The sequence below is a fragment of the Sparus aurata genome, chromosome 6, assembly GCF_900880675.1.
Source record: "Sparus aurata chromosome 6, fSpaAur1.1, whole genome shotgun sequence".
Lineage (NCBI taxonomy): Eukaryota > Metazoa > Chordata > Actinopteri > Spariformes > Sparidae > Sparus > Sparus aurata.
Window position 1 is genome coordinate 23,126,196 of NC_044192.1, and position 17,941 is coordinate 23,144,136.

General features: G+C 41.6%; 1 protein-coding gene across 3 annotated transcripts; it reads left to right on the forward strand.

The window, feature by feature from the left end:
* Window positions 1-2,702: 2,702 nt before the first annotated feature.
* Window positions 2,703-16,921, forward strand: cyp27b1 (cytochrome P450, family 27, subfamily B, polypeptide 1). Of its 3 annotated transcripts, XM_030420171.1 has the most exons (10): window positions 2,703-2,864; window positions 9,048-9,288; window positions 11,424-11,614; window positions 11,814-12,004; window positions 13,468-13,668; window positions 14,237-14,400; window positions 14,492-14,658; window positions 14,745-14,826; window positions 14,919-15,116; window positions 15,792-16,921. In XM_030420171.1, exons 2-10 carry the CDS (start codon window positions 9,070-9,072, stop codon window positions 15,903-15,905), a joined length of 1,527 nt encoding a protein of 508 aa, XP_030276031.1. In that variant the 5' UTR covers window positions 2,703-2,864; window positions 9,048-9,069; the 3' UTR covers window positions 15,906-16,921. The 3 variants fall into 3 exon arrangements, with proteins under 3 accessions (XP_030276031.1, XP_030276032.1, XP_030276030.1); XM_030420172.1 differs by lacking the exon at window positions 9,048-9,288; XM_030420170.1 differs by lacking the exon at window positions 2,703-2,864 and having other exon boundaries at window positions 8,963-9,288.
* Window positions 16,922-17,941: the final 1,020 nt, after the last annotated feature.

Here is a 17,941-nt window from a genome sequence, read left to right on the forward strand (position 1 = left end):
AAGAGTTTAATTAAATGCACTGTGGGGAAAGCGATGTGGATGCTGCCTTTGCCTCATACCCAAAGAATTTGTTGCATCTGGTCATCAGTTATTGAGGTCAATGGGTAATCCCCCTCTGATAGTGTTTACCGAGGCAGCTGTCCATGAGTTTATAACACAGAATGTGCTAAAACTTTAATAATTGATTTTGTTGTCACCTTTCTCTTCTGTCAGGTTCATAGATGTAAACCCAGTATAAACTAGCTATCAATACACAGATAAAGCAATGTAGTTTGGCGTATTTTGAATTATTTGCTTTCTTGCCAAGAATGTGATGAGAAGATTTATCCAACTTTTGTTTGAATGGTTATTATGAAGCCACAGCTAGCAGTAAGTTAGCTTAGCTTAGCACAAAGACTGGAAACAGAAGGAAACAGCAAAGCCAACAAAATATGTCTACCAGCAGCATTATCATGGATTATTTGTGGCTCTGGTTAATGATGTATCTGTTTTTCTCAAGGACAACCCCATGTCTGCTCTACCTCACTAGCCCAGAGACGCTGCAGCTCTGACAGCCAAGTTGATGTGTTTACTTGGGACACTACGGCTCACAAATTGCTGCATCAACCACGCTGCTGGCTATTTGTTTTGCAAACCAACTGCAAGAAAAACACAGACACAACCCTTTAACACCAGACAACCTCAGAACACTCTTAGGAAACAGCATGCTAGCTATATATGTCAGATTTATTCTTTATTTTCAATGGGAAGAAAGTTGAACTTCTACCTTTCAGAAAACGTGTTGGATGTATTTAGCAGGGAGCACCATGACCTTGAAGCCGTCGATGCTTCATCATACGAAAACAATTGATGCAAGCAAATCAGAGGAAGAGTAGGGTGAGTCTTGCGAGACAAGCAGTGGGATCCATGATAATACCTGCCAGCACCCTGCAGTTGTATGGTTGCACTATTTCTTGGCCAGGAGAACTTTCACACTTCCCAATGTGCCAAAGTTACTGAAGTCTGGAAACTTCAGGAAGGCACTGCTCTTTGGCCAAGAAATAGTCAGAGACATAACCACAACATAACGACAGAACTTCTTTGTAAACTTTGTTTTTTGTAGTGATTAAACAAATCAATTGACCTTTTACACGTCCCCCCGTTTTCCTAGTCTTTGTGCTAAGCTAAGCTAACCGTCTGCTGACTGTGGTGTGACAGTTACAGTTCTGATATAAGAGTGGTATCGATCTCATTGTGGAACTCCTGGCGAGAACGTTAATCTCGCAAAAAGTTGAACTGCTCCTTTAAACGGCTCCATCTTCCTCAGTCTTCACTCTCCCAGACCTTTTCAAAGCCCTTAATACTGTAAACCACCAGACTCCAACACAGGCCAACAAGGGGATCTCTGTATGTGTGCACTCATTGTTCCATGTCTAACTGAACTCATCATTTATCATGAAAACGGTCTCTGATCTGATCTTCTTTATACATTCATAATCACATCAAAACATTCCTATTTCATTGCCAAGCCACTGGCACATAAACTCTGCCTCTCTTTCCTTCCTGATCCTCAGGTTGAGGTGTGCAGCTCTGCGGCCTGGTTGACATCTCCAGCTGGATGTCTGCCCGTTACCTCAGGCTCAGCCAAAACCATTTGAGCTGCTGTACTCCAACAGTAAATCCTGACTTGTTTATTCCCACAGCGTTAACAATAATGTTGAGATTCTGCACAGCCACATCACAGCAAACCTGCCATCCTGCAGGCTAGCATCAAATCCTTCCTCACTTAGGACTCTCCACTCTGGACTAATGAGAAACCTCCACTGACCTGAGTTTCCAATCTAATCTTTTGTTCTCTTTGTCTCTCAACTGTATACAACCCCCATACTGCATGACTGCCTGTGACTATTGGGAAGAAAATATCCCATTGTGGTTGAGCCTGTCCTTCAGTAGTTTGTTCATTCCTCCACCCAAACCCATCACCAGTACCTTCTGGCTCCCCTCAGACTGAAATGAAGTGGAAAGAGTCACAGCCCTTTCATTTTGTTTACGTGTTGCAAGCTCATCTCTCCAAAAAACATCTACTGTCCCTTTTCTTCACCTCGAATCACTTGTTTACTTTTTCAAACCTCTCTCCTCTACCTCTTATGTTTGATTGTTCTCTTCTTGTATTGGTCTGCACCTCTTCCATGCATCGATTGACAAAGACTGACCTCACATGAGGTATTTCATTGGTGACATGTCCATTGGCTTACCCGATCGCAAGAAAATAGGTTGGCAATATCAGTAGGTCTGTGCAAAACACTGCTACGCACTGTCCCGACGTCTCATCAAAAATATTCGGTTTTATTGCCACTAAAATGCTCTGTGAGAACAATATTGTTCCAGTGAGGTGACCACACCAACCCTCCCAGAAAAATAATTTAAACTATTTGAGTTAACTAATTGGGTTGGAAAAAAAAACCCACTGCTATCTTTATTGCACGTCCATGTTTGCCCAACCACCACATGTAAGTGATAAATATTAGGAAATCTGATCTGTCCAAACTTTCCAAAGTAAGCAATCGCTGCTGATGGACACCAGTAATTATTCTGAAGGGAAAAGCAGCTGCAGCTTTCTTCGGCTCTCTAACTGTTTACACCTGCTGCTCATAACATCATGACTGCTTCATTATTTAAGTCAGCTTGCATCGTATGACCAAAATAAGTGCCAAGGGGTCACAAGTCATGTCTAGACTGCTGCACGCTGGCTATAGGTGAGGCCGAATCTGCCCTGGGAAAATAGAGATTTGTGATAGTCTCTTCAACATCTCCACATAGATCCAACTCTGGTGTGTCCTTCCCAAGGTTTTCTTCCATGTTGTCTTTGCCGTGCTAGCAGCAAGGTAGGTTGGTGATGCCGTTTTGTTTGTCCATCTATTCCTTGCTGGATGATTTTTCTGCACAAGTAAATAACACAAGTAAAACAATTTACTGTGGAAACATGAAAAGTTAATTGTTATGATAAGATATTTTCACACATGTAAACGTCACAAACATCACGTTATTCCAAGAAACTTTTACTTGGGCTTTATCACTCAGATGTGATGTGATGCAATGGATGTAATCAAACGCTGGTTCACACTTGTTCAAATGTTTGTTAGTTTTCTGCACAGAGCTCTTGATATTCTTTGCGAACACAATCAGGCAGTCAATTATAGATTTAAATGAAAAATCACCAGAGAGAGTTGTTTTTTTGTATAGTCAATTATCAATTCTAATACAGTAGTTCTTTGCCTTTAAGACACTTCTCAGGGAAAAAAAAATGTGGTGGACATACATCATATACTGCCAGAATGAAAAAGTCTTTTCATTTATATGACTAGCACATCTGGTGTCCATATGTGCTCTGTATCTAACAGATGCCCTTCACCACACCTCCTGTTTTATATTCATGACGTTTAACATGTCTTTAAAAAAAAGAATTCTGCACAATCTTAATCAGTCACTACATGTAAGGCGATGAAGATCATCATTCAGTGATTTTATTGCTCTATTTTGATTCCTTCATTACCACATCCTCATATCCTGTGCGCTCACGAGCAGCTGTTGGGCATTTGGCAAATGTTGATGTCATAACTCTGTTCACAGCATCTCTTCAGTTTATTGTCATACAGATAACATTTTGTGTGTGAACACGTCTAAAGCACCATAAACACCATAAAGAGCAAACTCTCTATTTAGACAAACAGGAACAACATGCATGTATGATTATGCGTAGAAGAGGAACCGAACACAGAGGCGCTCAATCACTGAAATCGTGGGTACTTAATGGTGTGATTCCCCAGCTTGTCAGCTAAAAGTAATGATCAAACAGTTGAATATTAGCTTAATGAATAAACAAGTGAAACAATATGAATATACAGGGTAAATATTTAGAGTCAGCTGGTGATTTGAGGGGGACTCCATGCTTGTCTACCAGTCTCCATCCCAACTAGCAAAGACAGTGCATGGGCAGAGGGCTTCTTTAGTTGATGTGGTAGTCTAGTCTTTCCGACTCATTACTCCTTAAAGCATGCTACGCAACTTTCTGCAGAGGGCTAGTTGATCGAGTCTCTTTCCATCCATCCATCCATCTGATCATCACCCGTTCACCCACGCCCCCTTTGCAGGATCTGAGGGGGGCCTGAGCTGATCCAAGCTAACACTGGGCGGGTGACACGGTCAGCCAGTCTCATGTCCAGATCGTCAACCACCGATCAAAAATCAAATCCTGTCTCTGCCTTTTGGACCTTAACCATTAACCCAAAGTGTTGGTAATTGACGATTTGGGAATGAGACTCAACAATCGACTGTCTTTCTCAGAATTACTTTAAAACTTAAATGGTGTTGCTATAATCTGACTGAGGTTTGTGCAAGTTAGAATCCTGTTTTGTCTTAGATTTGTTATATACTGTAAACTTTATACGTAATTACTCAATGTAATGCTATATTTAGCCTAGATTCTCTATAGAGGAGATTCACCTTGATGATGAAAGTGACAAGTAGCGTCGTGTAATCGCGGAAGAGCAAGCGGATCATAGAGACGCACTGCTACCTGCAGTATTCCTGTGCTATTCCCCCAGACAGACCACCTTTAGCTTTATGGTTAGGGTTACAGCTAAGGGTTTTAGGTCATCCCCCCCTGTTAAACATTAACACTTATTGGTCAGAGTGATCAATACATTTGTTTCAGCTTCCACCACTCCAAGTGACAGTTCAATGAAAAACATTGAAAGGTTCAATGCTAAATGTTGTAGTAATATCAATTGTCCTGTAAATGATTGGCCTGTAACTAAAATCATTAACATCCTGTTTATGTTTCTTTCACAAGAACATTTGTATTTTGGTGTGTCGGTGGTGTTGAAGGGGAGCTCACCACTCTGCTTAATAAGAGAAAAACTGTTAACACGGCCACTCTAGACACACAGTCATTCATCTGCACCTCTGGGCACACATACACGCTTCTGATACCACCCAGACAGAGAGACTGTAGCCATGAACTTTAGCACACTAGTCTCGAGTATAGCAGCCTCCCTTCTGGGCACTGAGCCAGTACAGTAAGGGGAAATACCGGGTACCTCTCAGGCTATCCCTGCTGCGCTCCATAGCATGATCTACAACTGGGCCACATCAGCTTGCACCGCACAACGGCACAATGAAGCCATTCTTCCACAGGATTTCTTATTATGTTTTTCATAATCAATATTAATCCCCCGTTTCTCAGGCGAGCCAAGATCAAGTACAAATGTTTGGTTTGGTGAGTTTGATTCGTGTCAGCCGCCTGTGTGGCCTTAAATTACAAAGAAACTGAAGATGAGCATCGGAGCCGCAGTGCCAGGGCAGAAATGTGAAGATCTTTCTTTGAAACACCAAGCAGAACACGATGGAGGAAATGCATTTGTTACAGACCCTGTTGTGTGCAGACCTGAACAGACAGATATCAAAACATCAATTTCACAAAGCAAATCGTTGGTTTGATTTGTTTGAGTTGAGTAAGACCAAGACGGATCGAGACGCCGGTGACCTTGTTTTAAAAGTTGTTTATGTGTTTATGTAAATTCTAGGGGTCACTGTGTTTATCTGTATCTCCTTAAGCCTTGAAGATAACTTTCCATCTTCCACCCAGGAAGTCTCGTGTACTTGTCTCGTGTATGGACATTTTCCAACAGACCTTTGCTCCTTGCTGTACTTTCATCCTCATAACTCAGCATCACGATTTGTTTTGTGTCTTCCGGAGGTCAGATATGAGGTGATTACTCCAGTGCCTAAAAACGTTTTTCCGATATTACCCCCTCTGCCCTGGAGGCTTCGTTCAATATAGCTGGAGCTCCTGTCAAGTGTTTTCAGTCGATTCATCCTCGTTTGGCTTGGCTGTCTTTAATCGTCATTATGCAACCTAATCAGTTGTCTCACGTTCCTACCACTACTAGTCATCTCATGCTCGTATATTCCGATTTCGTGCACTTGCTGACCTCTGTGATCAGAATGAATGTCTGTATCGTAAGAACCTGCGCAGGCGATTGCAGTTACATCATGACCGATGTTGATATGACTTCAACTGTTCAAATATTATTTAAACTTCAAAAGAATCTCTACAAAACCGGCACAGAAGCACTTCACTGGGTTGTTGGGTTTTTTTTCCATCACTTTCATTTATCGGACTATATTTAGTTCATGACATTTTGATTTTCATCACATCCAGTCTACACAGGCAGCAGCGAGTCGTTCACAGGAGACTGAGTTCTCTTCCAGCCCGTAGCCAAATAAATCAGTCTCACTTTACTTGACCTTTGTAGAATGCTGACACACAAGAAAATAAAGACCCTGTACCCAAAATACTTTGTATAAGTGCCCTGCACAAGATCGCACAACACCAACTAGATGCTTAAAATCAAAGTGTCATGTAACATGTCATGAGAGATCCCCACACACGAGATGTTACAGTGGGAAGTACCTCTGCAGGATCCGTCTGACTGAGAAAAAAGCAAAGACATCCAGTTAATGCTGCTCCATAAATAATATGTTGCTCCACTATTATTCTAAACACCATTTGAGGTTAAAAAAAAAAAAAAAAAAGGGCTAACATGTAATTTTCTGAACAACCTTATGTAGGCTGCTAGGTGCATTTTCAATTTCTCTTTCTCCTTCAGGCTGCTCACATTCATATACAAACCTTTAGTACACTAATGCATAAATACATCTCTACAACGATTATACTGCTGTGAAAGCACTGTTGGCATTTGAATATCTGCATTTGACACTATTAATTTCCAAACACTTCTGGAGCTCCACAGCAAAACGGCGTTGCAGCATTCTCCATAACAGCTGAAGTCGATGGGGATTTGTTCTGAAACTTAAAAAAAGCCATTGAAAAAAAACTCATACGGCTCCACACAGCTCATCAGGCGTAATTCATGTCTCCAAAAGCCATGCAATCACAAATTGATTTGAAGACACCCTCTTAGTGTGGTCAAGCTGGTGAACCTGCTTTTTGCTTTGCAGACACAGTGAAGGTTTCATCTTAAAAAAAAACAAAAACATAAATAACATCTTTTCTAATCAATTTGAGATCTCCGGGCTGCCGGGGACTTGGAGTACGCCTGATGAATGATGTATGTATCCACCATATGTTTTGTTCTGCTATTGTTTTTTTAATGTGTTAAAACAAGTCCCCATATGCTTCAGTTGTTTGGGAGGATGCTGCAGTGCTGCTTTGCTGTGAATGTCAAGACATATTTTATGGACCACAAAACTTCACCTGCCTTTCCTTCAGCATGGGGGTGATTATAATGATCAATTATAATGATACATTTTTAATTGAACTTTCCTTTAAAGCTTGGAAATTACTTATTGTTGCCACTTTGTTGCCTCTCCTGGACTACAGGGAGGTTTTGTACATCGTCTTAGCTCGCTCTCTTCAACTGTCTGGCTGTCATGGAGCTCTGAGATTCATAAGTGGTTTTAAATCCCACATACACTGTTTTAGTGCTTCCTTTTAGTCAAGTGGTCATCAGTGAGCATGCACAGAACTTTGCATGGTTATAACTTCATTTATTAATCCAACCTTGGACTGCTGCCCACCTAAATCCACTTACATGTCAGTAAACAGTGCTGCCATGGCCTACGCTCCCAGGACTTCATTACTCTCACCATTCCCTCAGTCCATTATATAGATTTATTTTGAAATTTACATTTCATACCTATCGTTATGATGTCTATGAGGCTCTTTATCATATAAATGATGGCACTGGAAAGTGTTGTTAGTTTTATAAAAACGTTTTAAATCCATTCTTTATCATTACAAATGAACCGAAAGCAGTTTGTATTTATGAAGACATTTTGATCAGCATTGCCTCTCTGTTCTCTCAGTTACTGCAGACTCAAATAAATGCTGATTGAAGTAATTTACTGTCGCACATTAAATCCATAACCAATCAAAATGTTTTGTTAACTACAGTCGTGTTTCTTCATAACATCCCTCTGTATGTTTTAAAGTTACCAGGAACCTCTTGAAAACAAGAGGACGTATCACTGGGGGCCCTTTCTGTAAACACTGTACACGTTCAAATGCACCAATGGATAAGACAAATAAAAGTCTGCCAAGTGTGAATTCACTGCTGAGATGTAACTCACTGGGGTGCAGAGATCTCTTCCATCGGGCCTCATTATTTCAGGGCTGAGGATTGCCAGGCAATCCGCTGCGCTTCTCTGAAACTGGGTGATTTCTAGTTAGAGCATACGAAATAAATGGGGGAAATGTCGAGGCAAATTCTGAGTACAGCCCCGGGGTTGTTACTTCACAGTCCGCACACATGGTGCTTTGGACAAATTCCAGTTCAAATGAAATCAGGTCAGGATTTGCTCTCCCCTCGCTAGGAAACCTACAAAGTCAGCAAAAGAAAAGAACTGGTCATATCTGGGTAAACAAAGCAGCACCAGGTGAGAAAAAAGTGGGAAAAGACAGTTAGATGTGCCTGTTTCTCCTCCATGTTTGGCTTGAAATACTGTTCAGATGTCTTCATTCAGGCCCTCTGCAAACCATTTCTTACTCTTAAATAAAAGCCTGTTTTCCTGCTTAGTTTGGGGCACTTTCTGGTTATTGATTGAGCTATCTGTGCTTGAGGCTGGCCTACATAATAGTGTGTGAGATCTATACAGCAGTGGCCTTGAGGGTAAGTGATCTTTTAGGCACACAAGATACCATTTCCACAAGTGCGTGATAACCAAACAGTCTGCTGAGACATCAGAGAGCAAAGTGCTGCAGGAGGAGGGGGGACCATGTATTATTTATCCAGGGCCTCCACGTGTGCTGTGTCTGGGATGGTCTGAGCTCAGCTCTCTGATTGGACACACCTTCCTCTCGCCTCGCGCCTTCACGGCCCCATGCAAGCGGGGTGGGGGCGGGGCTTGCGCTAGCACTCACACCCATGATTGGCCCAGAATAATACAATTTTACAGCATTATCTCCGCGGGTTCGAGGAGCAGGTCGCGCGTTATAAATACGACCACCAGTCCCGGGAATGAAAATGAGCACCGACCTCCAACAGAAACCAGTCCGGCCCCCGCTTCATGATCTTTGTGAGAAGGATGCTGCAGCAAGCTCTTAAAGTGTCCGTCGGCAGGAGCGCCCTCCCCCTGGTCAAATGGATGGAGAGGTGGGTCGAGGGCGCGTCAGCCGGCCCAAAGAAGGCGGTGAGGACCCTGGACGACATGCCCGGACCGTCGGTCGCCAGCTTCGCCTGGGACCTGTTCGCCAAACGGGGGCTGTCACGGCTGCACGAGTTACAGGTAAAAAGAAAAGGTTATAGTGCAGCGGGGATTGAGTGAAAGAGGAGCGGGGACAGTTTAAAGCAACATGCATATGGGCTGCATTGATTTTTTTTTATTATTTTTTTTTAAATGCATTCATGCAGTTTTGTCTGCACAAAGAGGACATAATGAATTTGCGTCTGAGAACAATTGATCGCATCCGGAGCGGCTGCAGTAAAAGAAAATTCTTGATTGTGATTGTTTTAGGACATCACTGACATTTTTTTAACAGTACTGTGTTTTGTCGAAAACACATCGAGGCTTCTCCATCTCCCCCACGGAATACTACTGACTCTATGACATTGCAAATGTGGGGAGGGGGGAGGGGGGGGAGTCTCTTATTTTCTTTAAAGAAGTCAGCTCTCAGTAGTGAATGCACACCAAGTTGGATAGTGGACCTGATGGGGTTCCTGTGATGTCACCACATCACGTGTAGTGCCAGCGTATGACCTGTACTGAGATGTGAGGTGAGCGCAGAGAGCAATGAGTGGACAGATCCTCTCAACACCAAACAGAAGATAAAATAAAAATCATTAAGTAACTATAAGCATTTCTGAGTGGAGGTGCTCATTCATTGTAACTACGTACATTTACTCTAGTACTGTACTCGAGTATAATTTTGAGGAGGTTGTACATAACTTGAGCATTTCCATTTTCTGCTACTTTATGCTTCCGCTCCACGTCATTTTGGAGGCAATTATTGTACTTTTTTTACTCCACTACATTTATTTGATTTGCTAGTAACTTTAAATGTTACATGCAGCATCAGAGCCAAATTAGCACATTTTTCAAATTTGGGTAAGAATTGTTTGGCTCATAGTACACAGTAGCCTACATGCCTGAAAATATGTGTATGATTTGCTTTTACTTGTACATTTGGTACCTAAGCAGTGTTGTATAAAGTACCCAAAAGTCATACTTGAGTAAAAGTGATGATATTGTGTTAAAATATTACTTAGGTAAAAGTGGAAGTGATGTGAATGAATAGTGTTTAAATAAAAAGTCTTAAGGCTTCTGATAATAAATGTACTATATACAAGTATACAAGTTAAAGTAAATAGTAAACTCGGGGCCGACTCCACCTGGCTTATTATTAGAACCGATATTCCACATTTCTCTGATTTTTGGAGTTTTATCTAGTTGCTGATAAAAAATAAATACATTTAAAAATGCACTACTTTGACTCTGATGCAGTAATCACCAAAGTAACTAGTAACTAAAGTTATCAAATAAATGTAGTGAGGTAAAAAAGTGCATTATTTGCGTCCAGAATGTAGCCGAGTGGAGGTATAAAGTGCCAGAAAATGTAAATACTCAAAATTTTATCGAAGTGCAGTACTTGAGTAAATGTTCTTGGTTACATCCATCACTGTACTTGAGTACATTTTTGCCAGAAAATTCCTTTTCATAACACACAATCTTTAGTTTTAGATATTGTAATTTCCTATATGCTGTTTTTTAAAGCAAAATTATGTAGAAATTGGCATTTTGTGCAATTTGGCGCCCCCCACAGTTTCTGAGTGCAACAACACAGTCGTCAGTACAATTCCCAGTTCTGTAACAGTTTGTCAGACGTAATGTAGGTGCTGACTACAAACTAGAATCATCTGTTGAAAACTTGTATTGAGAAGTAAACACGTATGTAATGCTGTGATCTTGCACTCATAGAGATACACATCGTATATTGAGGTAGCCTAAAAATATTGCAATAATATTTTAAGAGCACGTCATCCAGCACTAAGTGGAGGTGACTTTGATCTAAATTTCCCTTTGAGAAGCAAAGATGGAGGCCTTCTGTCTCTCCATCCAAAATCCTGTTACTGCTCATCTACGTTGCGATAGGTCTGTTAAAACATTTGCTAAATTAATTCAGCTGTCAGTTATCAACATGTCAGCCAAGCAGAGGAGAAGATTTGGCTGACCAAACTGTTCCTGTCAAGTTGTGTATATTCAAAAAAAACGATCTCATCATCAATGGGTTCGAAAAAGGCTGCAGGCGTCTTCATTTGTTAAAACTGCGCTTCAAACAAAACGAGAGTGCATCTGAAGGTGATGCCAATCATCGCACAGCGTACGGGGTTTTCACAAGGTCAACCCTCTCTCTCATGTCCCAGCTGGAAGGAGTGCAGCGGTACGGGCCCATGTGGAAGGCGAGCTTCGGCCCCATTCTGACGGTTCACGTGGCCGACCCAGCGCTCATTGAGCAGGTGCTGAGGCAGGAGGGCCAGCACCCCATGAGGTCCGACCTGTCCTCCTGGAAGGACTACAGGAAGCTCAGAGGACATCACTATGGACTGCTGACATCGTGAGTGTCACTCATTCAGACTTTTACTCCCCTGTTTCCTCTTTGTTTTCATCAGATGCCTCAAATCTTAAGAAACAGTCAATGTCAAAGTGAACAATTTATAATTCTCTCTTATCTTAAAGCAGCAGCAGTTGGTCTTGAATTGTGTGTTCACATGCTGTACTAACATTTCTCCGTTTTACTTTGTGTGCGTTCCCAGTGAGGGCGAGGAGTGGCAGTCGGTGAGGAGTCTCCTGGGGAAGCACATGCTGCGACCGAAGGCCGTTGAAGCATACGATGAAACCCTGAACAGTGTAGTCAGTGACCTCATCGCAAAACTTCGCCATTGCAGACGACCCAAAGGCCTTGTCACCGACATCGCCAGCGAGTTCTATCGCTTCGGCCTCGAGGGTAAGGTTTCATGTCTAGACTGAGGAGTGGAAATGTCACGTGTCACTATGCTGCATGTAAACATTGGTAATTAGGACCAGCCACATGCAGGAAGTGATATTAATTGATAACACTGGCATAGTTAAATATACATGCCTGTCAAAGCCTGACCTGCCCAAATAGTTACAAGTAACCTTTATATCACCTTCCAAGTTGTTGGAAAAAGTATTCATGTCCTTTACGAGGGTAAAAGTACAAGTCCTGCTTAACTAAAAGCTTCAGAAGTAAAAGTACTCACAAAGCAGAATGGCCTATTTTATACTGTTATATTACATAGTATATGTATTTTATTATACATTTTTTATGTATTAGGGTTAATTATACAACAGAGCATCATATTTTAGAAACTGATCATGTGTTTTGCATCTGATTTGAATTCAGTGTTTTTTCCCGGTAATAAAATTACCGTTTTCTGTGAATGGAGTCTGGTGGATTTGGCGAAAGCGGCATAGAGGCCATTTCTGGTAAAAGATAAAAGATCTATCTCCATAGGGATCTTTTCAACAATCTTTGTAACAGCGTTAGCCAGTAAGTGGCAAAAAACAAGCAGTTCAAGTGAACTTACTCTGATAGTCCAAGTTGCCCACAAGGGAAGTCGGTTGGAGCCACTGTGGCTGCTGTTTCGGCTGCCAGCTGAGGAAGTCTGATGAACCGATTCAAAACCTTTTTGTTCTGTTTAGTTTATTACACAGCAAAATAAACATCGGGCTGTAAGGGTTAAAAATACCATCATTTTCCTTTAATCCGTAAAATAGAACGTAGAGTTGGTACCTACAGTTGTCAGATGAATGTAGTGGAGGGAAACGTACAATATTTTCCTCTAAAATGTATTGGATAGGAATATATTAAGACTCTAACTACATCAGAACTATACTAAAGTGCAGTCCCTCAGTAAATCTTCTTTGTTACTTTGCACTATAGTTCCTCTTCTATGTTATAGAAAGTTCTGCTCATTATTTACTGCTGAGTGAATACCACCAAACTCATTTTACAGAGCACCTTTAAAAGGCAAATAAATTGACCATTACACACGTCAGAATGGAAAACTGTAATTAGTTTCCTTTCCTCAAGAGTGACATTCATTCATTTTCTCAGACTAAACAAAGTTTTGGTCCTGTGACCGTGTGGTCACTGTGCAAACGTTAACTCTACCGTTGCCAGGATGATTGTATTTTTGACTGGAGGCTGGGCTGAGTCTTTGGACTGTGATGTAGACCATTTTTTAAATGTCATTATTTTCGGATGTGGTTATAATTTCTTCTTAGTGAGATATTTGTATTGCTTACTTTTGCCCCACTTATATCCTCATTATCATTAGTTTGCTTTTTAAAAGCATTGGCTGTGGTTTTATCCCGAGGTTATACTTATCCTTTACATTTCATGTCTCTCTGACCTCATCATTTTCTGCTTTTTTTTTCTGACAGGCATTTCCTCAGTGTTGTTTGAATCCAGAATTGGTTGCCTGGATCCGGTTGTTCCTGAAGAGACGGAGCGTTTCATCCAGTCCATCAACACCATGTTTGTCATGACGCTTCTTACCATGGCTATGCCAAGCTGGCTGCACCAGCTGTTTCCTAAACCGTGGAACGTCTTCTGTAAATGCTGGGACTACATGTTTGACTTCGGTAGGTAGTTTGTCCCAAACATTTGAGTTTGATGACAGTGATTATTGTTTAGTTTACAAAAGTAGAGACGAGAAAATAGAAAGATAATGATAAAAAAAAAATCTAGGTAAAAATGCACAAAATGAAGATGGGGTGGAACATACTGTATGTCTTTTCCACACTTTATGTAATCACTTTCCTACCGGCCAGCTCTCAATTCTTATTTGCCGCTGCTGGTTTCCACTCAGGAACCTTGCTCTCGCGACTTATCCAGATCTGACATGTCAAAATCAAACATGTTTAAAATAATCATGGCTCAAGGAAAGCAGGAGATTAAAGTCCTCAACCCTCACGCACGACCAGATCATCTGAACATCAGTCACGATGATCACGCTGTTGTTTTTCCCGCAAAATAAGAAAACAGAGATATCAAGTTTGTGTAAAAGTCTAGTTTATAATCACTGGGGAACTAATGCATGATTGTAAGGACTGAGAGGGAAGCTTGATCTCTCCTCACTAAAAACCTCAAGACTTCCTGCTGTTTCCTACTTAGCGTCCACTCACTGTCAAAATCTCTCTGTGCCTCCAGCTAAAGGCCACATTGACCAGCGTATGAAGGCCGAAGCAGAGAAAGTCACCCGGGGAGAGGAGGTGGAGGGCCGTTATCTCACCTACTTCCTGTCGCGGACCGGGATGCCCATGAAGACCGTCTACAGCAACGTCACGGAGCTGCTTCTAGCGGGAGTTGACACTGTAAGAACCATCGCTCTGCTCCACCTCTGCACCGGATTCTGATGTCGCTCCCGCAGATTTATTAACCTCTTGTGTACCTCCGTCTCTTCAGATCTCCAGCACTTTGTCCTGGTCATTGTACGAGCTGTCCCGTCACCCCGAGGTTCAGGCCTCGCTCCGAGAAGAGGTGCTGAGTGTGCTGGGTGGTCGAAGGATACCGGAGGCGGCGGATGTGGCTCGCATGCCTCTGCTGAAGGCCACAGTCAAAGAAGTGCTCAGGTATAACTCAAAAAGGCTTCTGTTCATTAACTAAAGACGTCCAGTTTTCAACCTGCAAATTAAATGATGTTTTTGAACTTTGCCAGGTTGTACCCCGTTATTCCTGCCAATGCACGAGTCATTACAGAGAGAGACATCCAGGTTGGAGGCTACCTAATCCCTAAAAATGTGAGTGTGGTGAGGGAATCATTCATACTCTCTGCCATGATGATGATTTGCATTTAAGCCCTTCACACTTTTCCATCTACCTTTCCATTCAGACTTTGATCACCCTGTGCCACTTTGCAACATCTCGGGATCCAGCTGTGTTTCCAAATCCAGATGAGTTCCTGCCGCATCGGTGGTTGAACAAGGACCAGACTCACCACCCGTACGCCTCTGTACCCTTCGGGGTGGGAAAACGCAGCTGCATAGGTCGGCGTATCGCCGAGCTGGAGCTCTACCTTGCCATCTCCAGGGTGAGCCAGCCGGACTTGATCTTATTTTTCATGTAGATGGATGGTTGGGTGATAGGACAAGGAGATGGCTGACTAGTTTTTAAAATATTAGGACCTAGACCTGGTCTGAATCCAGGCTGAGTTAGGGCAAAGGAAGAATGTGCACACGTAGAAAACAACCAACAGTGTTCGTCAGCTTGTTGGACTGACAAACTGGTGGGGGGAAAAGAGTTTAAATCCAGGTACTACTACATTAAAGTTATGACACACATACACAAAAAACATATACTGGGGCCTGCTCAAGTCTGCTCAGACATGATTGGTCAGCACCTCTCAAACTACAAATGAAAGCCTGAACACTTCCGATACCAAAATCTTTGCCCATTGCCTACAGACATAGAGGCACAATCCGTTTATAGAGGTTATGTAACAAGTGATTTGGATTGTTTCCAATTAAATACACAAATACAGTCACAAACGGCAGTGTTTCTACCTAATTCTCTTGTGGCACTTTTTCCAGGAATACTGTAAAAATCTAAAAGAATGGGATTTGTGCAAATCCTGTTCCTAATGAATTAATTTGATTACTTCTTAGTCCAAGTATTTCAGTTCAGGATCACTACTGCAGCACATGAAGCACTTGGTTTGTTTCACCCCGTAGTTAAAACCTGTTCTCTCCGTCTCTGCTCTTATCAGATCCTCATGGAGTTCGATGTGAAGCCGGACGCGGAGGGGGTTTCCGTGAAGCCCATGACACGGACACTTCTAGTCCCTGAAAATGTCATCAACCTCCAGTTTGTTGAACGGTGACGCGCTCTTCTCTCCCCCTCGTTACTTGAACTAGAACGTGAGTCCCTCCGCGGCAGGGAGCCGGAGTTTTCACAGGAACCCGAGAGACTGCTGTTAGAGCGGACCTTCGACCTTCGATGCATCAAAGGCCAAAATCCCTCCGTACCTGTCACTTGACGCGAGGGGGCCGACGTGGAGAAGGACAAACGAATGGAGGATGAGCAGTGAGCGATGTAACTCCAAATTTAATACTGTATATTTTCTTTTTGCATAAAATTACCATCGAGCACTTATTTGCACAGAGGCCAAGATCGAGCCAAGTGATCTCCTTCAGCACTATCAACAGACAATCTTCAGACTCAGGTTTTATCCTCAAAGTGAGTGTTGCATTTACATGTCTGTGATTTTCCTAACTTGGGTAAATTTTAAATCTGATTATGAGCTGTGATCCTCTGCACTCTTCTTCCCTTAATACGGCAAAATCGTGCAAATATTTCATTTCAACGGTGTTAGCATATGTTGCCCTAGTATACAAAGAGGCACATTTCATCTCTCGCCAAGTCTGAGATACACAGTCTTAAATCATCCGAGTCTATTAGGAGTCATCCGACTGGCACGCAGAAACACTTTTTCCAATATCTTCACCTCTTAATGAGCTACTGTGAGAGTTTTATGTAGATATGATGTCAGTATATTGGTCAGCTACTTGATGAGGTGTGTGTAGTGAAAAAACTTTCAGTGATGTGTTACATTAAAGAAAAAAGGCAGCTGTTAAAATGATTCCTGTGTGATAGAGCACAGTGCCACTGTTGAAAACGTGGGTTGGGTAAATCTTCAAAATGTAAATATATGCCACAATTCAACAGTGCAACACAGTGCAAGTTTATGTCTGTAATTGTTTTTCTAAACCTACTATGAGTGATATAACACCATTCTGTAAATGTGATAAGCTTCAGTATCTGAACTCTGTATTTATTCTAATTTAACACACTTTGAAACGGTTACTGTAAATGTCATTAAAAGGTTTCAAATCGGAACTCTGTCTGTCTCATTAACCAATGAGAATCCTGTTAACATCGATAATGACATCTGTGTTTCTTTTGTCTTGTTAAGTGAAAATAACCCCCCGTCACCATCAGCTGCATCAGATTAGTTCTTAGCAATCAAACACATTTGTAGCTGTCTTTGTCTGATTCCTGTGAACAGCCACCAGGCACGTAGGCAGTGATTTCTAAGAAATACAACACTGAGTATCAAAGTTCCTGCGTGACACGGCCATGTGGACTGTGCAGTGTGACTGTTGCAGCAGCAGCTGTAGGTCAATAGTTTGGACCGAATCAGTGTGCTGACGTGCTGATCAGGGTTACCTTTAAACATTCATTTAAAATGTGACATCAGCTCTGAAAGCTACAATCCAGACTGTGGACTTGGTGGGCTTGAAACATTTATCGTTGTGTTTGCATGTGTACTAGACTGAAGTAATGCACACTATTAGCTCACTGTTGCAGACGCACTGTGAAGACCATCTTAAATCAAGACTGTAGACAGATGGACCATGAAAGAAAACATCACAAGAGTTAATAAATGCTGGGTTTTTTTCTATACTGGGTAAATATGTACAGGTAATAAGAATTACATCTACACCGGGAAGCAAAAGGAGTTTGATGTGGTTGATCTACTTTGCAAATAAATAAATACTTTATACAATAAACTAACCCTAAATGTCTAACAGTATCCTCCCCTGTGGTGTCTTCAAGGGCAATATGAAGCTGGAAATTATAACTAGACAAGAAGTTGATTTTAAATCCATAAATGTATATGCTAACTAATTTTTATTGATGTTTAGATAAATATATTAAGGTAGTGTTCACAGTTACTGAGCTTTTACCACTAGTAGTACTGTATCATGATAATAATATCACATGGGCTAATTAACATATTGTTTAAATCCAATAAACCAACAGTGACATGTGTGAAATATGTTACAGAAATAAAACAATTACATTTGTGAGGTTTGGTTGAGACTCACTGTTTTTTTCAGAAAATAAAGATTTAAA